Source organism: Eurytemora carolleeae, unplaced genomic scaffold (genome assembly GCF_000591075.1).
Source record: "Eurytemora carolleeae unplaced genomic scaffold, Eaff_2.0 scaffold663, whole genome shotgun sequence".
NCBI classification, from domain to species: domain Eukaryota; kingdom Metazoa; phylum Arthropoda; class Copepoda; order Calanoida; family Temoridae; genus Eurytemora; species Eurytemora carolleeae.
Genome location: NW_019396570.1, coordinates 85310 through 93180, shown reverse-complemented (window position 1 = coordinate 93180; position 7871 = coordinate 85310). Strand labels below are relative to the sequence as shown.

The 7871-nt window shown below is 31.3% G+C and overlaps 1 protein-coding gene across 1 annotated transcript; it reads right to left on the bottom strand.

Annotated features, from left to right (window-relative positions):
• Positions 1-4097: 4097 nt before the first annotated feature.
• Positions 4098-7616, bottom strand: LOC111705662 (calmodulin). Its single transcript, XM_023478284.1, has 5 exons — positions 7401-7616; positions 5547-5604; positions 5248-5318; positions 4569-4605; positions 4098-4252 (listed from the first exon to the last, which is right to left on the bottom strand). Exons 2-5 carry the CDS (start codon positions 5595-5597, stop codon positions 4124-4126), a joined length of 288 nt encoding a protein of 95 aa, XP_023334052.1. The 5' UTR covers positions 5598-5604; positions 7401-7616; the 3' UTR covers positions 4098-4123.
• Positions 7617-7871: the final 255 nt, after the last annotated feature.

Here is a 7871-nt window from a genome sequence, read left to right as displayed (position 1 = left end):
CATTATTTAATCTGGAGATTAAGAAAAAAGGAGATCAAGTCTTGATCTCGATATTTACCATTCTTAAGTTTTCAGCTCAGTTTACGCAAATTTACGCTGGGTCTTGAATGAGGATTTTTAAATCGATTGTTCACCAATTTTAAATGACCCTTCTCCTGGAATGTCGGGAATCATCAGTTTACTCCGGAACCTTATTAACTCAACATCGAGCACTGATCCGTACGTGTGTATATCTTCTTATCAAAGGTCTACGATACATGGTTGCAAAGAAATACGCATTAGAAATTCAGAAATGTTGGCAAAAAAAGAGAAATAATTGAGTAAACACAATAATTTTCTTAAAATCTAAGAAATATTCTATGAAGAAATAATTCCTATCAAATAGTTAGAATTGTCATGAAAGGATAAATTTTTTATACCCCAATTGTGGGGTATTATGGGGGGTCAACCAAAATGAGTTTGTTCCATAAACCTCTTATATTATGGCTGCTTAAGAAATTTTTTTATGAGAGAAGTCTCTGAGTTGTTTAAATATTATGTTTTAGTTGAGAATTTCGACCGTAAACCCGCTATTTCATTAAAAACTCTTAAAATAGGATTTTTCAACTCGCTACTTTGACTACATCATGGTTTTTGGGTGCTGCTGGAGCCCCAAATCTTTTTTGTATGTCTGTTAGAATCTATTTATTTTTTAGATTACCCCGAAACCCCTGTGCTCTCTTGTGCTTTTGCTATAAAATGTATATTTTTCTTCCGAAATGCGCACTGTAACAAAGACGACATCTAAATATATTACAGGATCCATTCAAGGATTAATATATGAAATGGAAAATTGTAATTATAAATTGAAGTCATTATAAATCAATGCGAGCTACAATTCATACAATGGAGTAATGTGACAAAAACAGTCTACACCCCCCATGTCCCCTAAAATACCCCCCCCCCCCCCCCCAATCCTTGAAACTTTACTACAGTCATTGTTAAATATATCAATAAAATGATTTAAATTTTTATTTAAATCAAGCTTTTAAACAGCATGGATACAGATAAAATGCTTCTCTTGGGTTGTTTGTAAACTTTTAATTAGGATAAAGCTGTTAACAATCCAAACTTAACTAAAAAATTCTTAACTTCTTTGTATTGATATAATCGCCGACCACTATATTTTTGAAAGAAATCAGTAATTTAATCTCTTCTAAATAATTTAAGTTTAATTAAAGAAAAATTTATTTTTGGATTATAATAATAATAATAATTCATGATCAGAGAAAATTAATATATTTTCATGCTTGTAGTGTGTTGTCGGAAACCTCTCACAGAATGTTTCGAATAGCGCAGAACTCAGAATAACTGAAAGAAACAATAACAGATTGCAGATAACAGATAACAGATAACAGATAACAGATAACAGATAACAGATAACAGATAACAGATAACAGATAACAGATAACAGATAACAGATAACCGATAACCGATAACAGATAACAGAATACAGATAACAGATGACAGATAACAGATAACAGATAACTGATAATAGATAACAGATAACAGATAACAGATGACAGAATAAAGCAGTGTATAGCAATGAGCATCCTTTATGGTCATTTCAAAATTTTAATCTCCACATAAATTGCATTATTGATTTTTTTACTCTGAAGGAGATTTTTTTATGAATGTTGGAAATCCAATAGTTCGTTAACAACACAGGACAGGTTGCAAAAATATATTACATAATAAGTTGATTATCCAATAGTTCGTTAACAACACAGGACAGGTTGCAAAAATATATTACATAATAAGTTGATTATCCACACGTAGTAATGATTGAAAATAAGTTAAAAATAAACAAATAAAACAGTAACTGGGTATACTTTGTCTTTTACCTTTAAATTGACCTAATGGTTGACCAATGAAAAGACTTGGAACTCTTTAAATGTAACTTACTACAGGGTGCGGTCTCACGAAACATGGCAGTTGTTAAAAAGCTTAGAATGTCTTCTTCCATAACTTGTTAAGATGCTTGATACCAAAGACAATAATAAAAATATTTTGGAGTCATGTTTATAGTAAAATAAATTTTAAAGTAAAATATATTTGAACAAAAAATAATTCTAACGAAATAAACTGCAAATAGCCTTTAATATCTAATACAGTATAGGAAATACGACATTCATAACTATTGATCAACTGTCATGTTTCGTGGGACACCCTGTAGCTGAAGGACAAATGTAGTCTTTTGCCTCTTATATAATCTGTCAATAGTACAGGGCGTCCCACGAAACATGACAGCTGGTGAATAGTTTAAAATGTCTTCTTCCATAATTTGATAAGTTGTTTCATACTAAAGAGACTAATAACATCTTTTATATGACAGTTATACCATAGTAAAATTGATTTCACAGAAAAATATATATGAGTTAAACATTTTTTTTTAAAGAAATAAAGTGCAAAAAGTCTTTTATAACTTATACAGTATGTGGAAGAAGACATTCAAAACTATTAACCAACTGTCATGTTATGTGGGACACCCTGTATATTCAATGATTTACAGTTACAGCTAGTTATAAATGTAAGAAAAAAGGAAAAATACATTCCATTCCGTCGTCTCTACAGTCTTATTCTTTGTGGTTAACCCTGTATGAGTGATCAAAAGACAAGGTCTGTTTGAAAGGTCGTCTTGAAACTTTTGAAAATTAAAAGATTATTTTTGAAATTTGTATTTATTATTTCTTTTCCTGATTTGCCCTTCTCTTCAACATAAAAAAATTGTTTATTTTTCTCTTAAAATCTCAGAAATAAAAACCTAATTTCTAAAAAGTTTTGTAAGATAAAAAAAAATTGTGAAAATAAACACTTTCCCCTCAAGATCAGCCTCGTCAAGTAATCCTTCAATTTCTTCCTCGTTCAACCTCTCACCTAGATTCTAAATATTTAGAAAATCTAAATTTTCAGGAATGTAAAGTACTGACTTGCGCTTTGCGTCCATCTTCTATTTCAAATTTGCAGTTGTCTAACACCGGAATATTCTCTTCTTAAAATATAAAACAAAAATTCGCGGATTTATCGTTTTTTTGTGAATTTTGGCCTAGATTCTAGATTCTAGATTCTAGATTCTAGATTCTAAATGTTTATGAAATCAAAACTTTCACGAATATAAAGCAGAGCAATTTCACTGAGTTAATAAAAATGTGGCGATGCAACTCAAAGCTTGAAAAAAAATGTCATTACAGTTTTCAAAATTTTTTAATCTTAAAACATTCCTTTCTTTTACACAAGGCCAAGTTGTGCAAAAATTAACAGAAAACAAAAATTATCATTTTTCCTTTTTAGTTTTTTCTTAAGTTAACATTTTTTTAAAGAACACAGTTTTGAAATATTCTAGAACCAATTAATAACATCACAAAATTTGTGTGTGGTGCCTTTTAAGAATCAAATATAGCATGAAGTTCCTGTCTTGCAATACTTTACCTCAAATATAGCATGGAGTTCCTGTCTTGCAATACATAACCTCAAATATAGCATGAAGTTCCTGTCTTGCAATACATTACTCAAATATAGCATGAAGTTCCTGTCTTGCAATAATTTACCTCAAATATAGTCGGCTGACATTAGAACGCTTAAACTTTTTCACTTTTTCATAGTTCATAGTTGTGAACGGCGGGTCGGTGTTCCAAAAAAATCAAAAATGCTTATTTACTTTTATTTTTGAAAATTTTTCCAACGTAGTTTTTAAACTTTTTTAAATCCTCCCTTGCACCCTAACCAGTAAAGTTAGAGGTATCATTTTTTAATTATTAGGCTTTGCAAAGTTGGACTAAGGACATGTATCAAACTTCCTTATCTAAACTCTAAGGCCAAAATCATGGGGGATGGAAAACACCCCCCCCCCCTCCCAGCCTAAATTAGACAAAAATAGCTAAGCCAGGTTAGGGTTAAAACGATAATTTTTTGGTTCATTTTCCTCATATTTTCTATTAGGACAAAAATCTTGCATAGTTTAATAATAGAAAACTTTTCAGAATACAGTTTTTAAATATTGAATCCTTCACAAGTTCACAGTATTTGTGTAGTGCCTATTTAAAGTTACAAACAGGTATATAAAAACGAATCAAGTAATTGCTCCTTACAACCTGAAAGCGTCCTCTATCTGTGCGTCATAGTTCCTCTCCATGATAATTCTTGACATCATGTCGAGGAGGTCGGGGAGGAGCAGGTGTCCACTACAGTGGGGGTCTATCTGTATAGTCAGGTCCTAAATATATAGGGGAGGTCATATAGTCGATAGTAAGTAGTCATGTATAGGAGGTCCTTTCAGGGGTTCAGATTTGACAATTTTTTAAGGTTTTGTCACACATGGGGATTTGATTTAACACTATCCTAGATACAGTTTGATGTCTGCTAATTGTTCCAGTTGTGCACTGCCCTATAGGGGATGGACTTATTTTGGTAAATTTTTTTTAAAACCTTTAATAAAACTTCCAACTTAAAAACTAGGAGAGAATCGTTAAATCGTTAAATCAGAATGTGGGATTATTATAATTTTTAAAAAAAATCTTAACAAAATAAACCTGTAATTCTTCTTTGGTTGGATTTATCCCGAGATACCTAAATATTTATCTTTAATAAAAGATATTGCGACATTTCTTCAAATCTAAAACGTTTGCTCAATTAACATTTTATCACAAAAATACCATTTATTTCTACATCATTATCTTAAAGGATGAGACTTCAGAAAAAACTGTTCAGAGTTTAATCAATCTATTTATATAATTCTATAGTTCCCTATGGCCTTTTGTCAAATCATTTAATATATCTTTATATAGAAGACTTTATTTTTACCAAAGAGCCATTTATGCCTTTAGTAGATCGTCAAAATTAAAGAGTTTGATAGTTTAAGAAGACAGGTTGTTATGTGTTCGATTAAATAAATTTTAAAAAACATTTGAAAAATATTTCATTGGTTGGAAAAATTTATTTTCAATTGAAAAATTACTTTTCCGCGTTTTTAAAAGTTTATTAAATTTTATTCAACGAGGCCTTATTACAAATTTATTTAAAGGCGATATTTTACTATAGTCTTCAATTGAACCGCTTAAAATCTCGCAATGTAAACTTCTGTTTGAATAATAAAATTTGAAATGACATTATCTAAAAGGACTTGGTTGCAGCATGGTCTGAATCTGATTTATCTAAACCTGAGAAGGTTGCCTAGTTCCTTGGTTGTAACATGTCCTGATTTATCTATACCTGAGAAGGTTGCCTAGTTCCTTGGTTGCAACATGTCCTGATTTGTCAGGATCAAAACTGTTGAATGCTTCCTGACAAAGTAAAATTGTATGCTAGACTTGTAAACATTTTTTAAACTAATCACGAGGAACATTTTGATCTCTTTTAAGGGATTCATGATAATGCAAGAGTTGAAATCGCTCTGTTTTTGAATGGTCAATAATAATTGCAACCTCAAGTTTAATTGCACTGATTAAATGTTAACCTTTTTTAAAAAATTGTAAAAATAGCATATATGCCTGTACAAATAGTATATTTGCCTGAAATTCCAGAATATGATCTTCGTTTAAATTTCTTTCATTATTGCTCATTTTTATCCTAAATATAATATATCAAATAAGTTGTATAGCCGGAAAAAACTTTGTTTGGTATACAAAAATTCTTAGGTTGTGGACCCTAAAAATTCAAGGGATCCTTGATTTGAATCGTAAAAATAGCAAAAAGAAAGATATATAGTCTTTTTTTCTGTCCCACAAAGATTTCATTCATTGTCGTAAATTTAAAAACAAAATAATGGAAAAAGAAGACGACTAAAACTTTATTTAAGTAATTTCTCTTGTTTCAGAATTAAAAAAAAAAATTCGGGTGATATTATGTTTTTTTCTTCGAATTTCTCTTTTCGCATTGTAAAGGGTAGCGAGAAAATCCCTTGAAAATCCCTTGAATGACAAGCACAGGTATAAATATTGAAACGATATTGATGGTAGACAGGATTTAACTGCGTCTGTCAGGGTCAGAGTGTGCTGACCCGGCAGATATGCGTGAAAAATCTTGAAAAATGCTGATAAGTTTATTTTTTAATGTATTAAATTAACGGACATTAAATGGCAACGTTGCAAGAATATTGAACAGTAAATTTATTAAAGTCAAATAGTACTATTTTATACATTTTAACATTTAAAAAGTTTCCAGGAAAAAAAGTGTAACCTTAACCTTTTTGGAGAAGTTTATAATTCGGGTGATGCTTATATATACCCTCAAACCCCTCCCTCCCTTCCTCCACTCTTCTCGTGGGATGGTTGTGCCCCCCCCCATCCTATCCCTTCCTTCCTCCCCTCTTCTCGGGTGATGCTTATTATGGCCATCAAATCCCTCTTCCTCTGCTCTTCCTGGGGATGTGCAAATACAGTGTATATGGCCCCCCATCCCCTCCCTTCCTTCCTCCACTTTTTAATAAAAAGCATATCCATACCGAACTCGAATTCCATTTCCAGAAATTACATACGTAAAAGAAATAAAATATTTAATGAATTTTGAAGGGAAAATCTTTACATCGAAGAATGTTGCATAATTATGTTTAATGATGACTAGTTTGGGAACCCAGCTTGGTCCGGAAACTAAGTTTGTCCTATAAAAGCCAACTTACTCAATTAAGAAACTTAAAATCGCTCTATCGAGTTACCCAATCAAAATTTGAGGCATATCTGTCAAGGGGTTCGAAAGCTATAATGCATCCAAACAAAAAAATTTAGATTACAACTTTATATACATCGATACATAGATTGATATTCATATTTGATAGTCAACAAAAATTATTTTTGATCTTCTAACGCCTAATTGATTTTTTTGTATGATCTTCCAATATAAAATTTTTTAATTTGAAATACAATATAATTGGTAAATAAACCCCTGAACATGTTAATCCTGAATACTTTATGTGTTGGCTCAACTTTATATCTACAAATATTGCAACTGATTGCAACATGGTGAAGCATGTTGCAATATTGAACTTAGAGCTCCGCTGATATAATAAACACTCTGGCAATAATTTTATATAGGCCTAGCATTGTATGCCTAGGCCTCTTTAAGGCAAATACATTGCAACATGGCATGTTGCAATATGCTTTCCTTATTAAATCCTTCAGTAAATTGAAAGGAGGAGGGAGGCAATGATTATAAAAAAAAGAATAATTATTCAAAATTCATATTTATTTCTAACAATTTTGGAAAATTAACCAAATTAATTGATCCGTTCTAAACACCTATACCATATATAAAATATTATCAAATATATTTTAGTCTATATATTTGTTGCGTCAGAGACCCTAGTTCTTTAGTCATAAACTATACACATGCATTATACAATATACAATATTTGTTCTTCCACTACATACCTCTACTACCGTGCCGTGGTGGTTCTAGCTCGGTACCGGCACGGACAGAACAATTCTGCTTCCATAGTGATTCAGTGAAAGTCAGAGGGTTTATACACTGACAGGCAGGAGAAACCAGTCCTTTATTGTCAATAACTTGTGAATTATAAGGCTAAAAACAAATAACCATTGCTTTACTAAAATATATCACCAAGTGATACCTTGTGTTAGTACTCAGAGGTTTTTATTGNGGGGGGTAGCGCTGTGGGGCCATCACGCCATGGGGAACCTAAAAAACCACCTCCAAGTCACAAAACTTTCTGAATAACTTGAGAACATTTTACCTATGTCTATTAAATTTTAAAACATGTAGAGCGTTTTCATCGGGAAAAGTAGATTTTAAAATGTTTTCAACGGAATGTTGTATTTGCGAGCCCTATTTAAAAATAGCCTTTTACATTTTTATTTTTGTTTATTATGCACCAATACAAA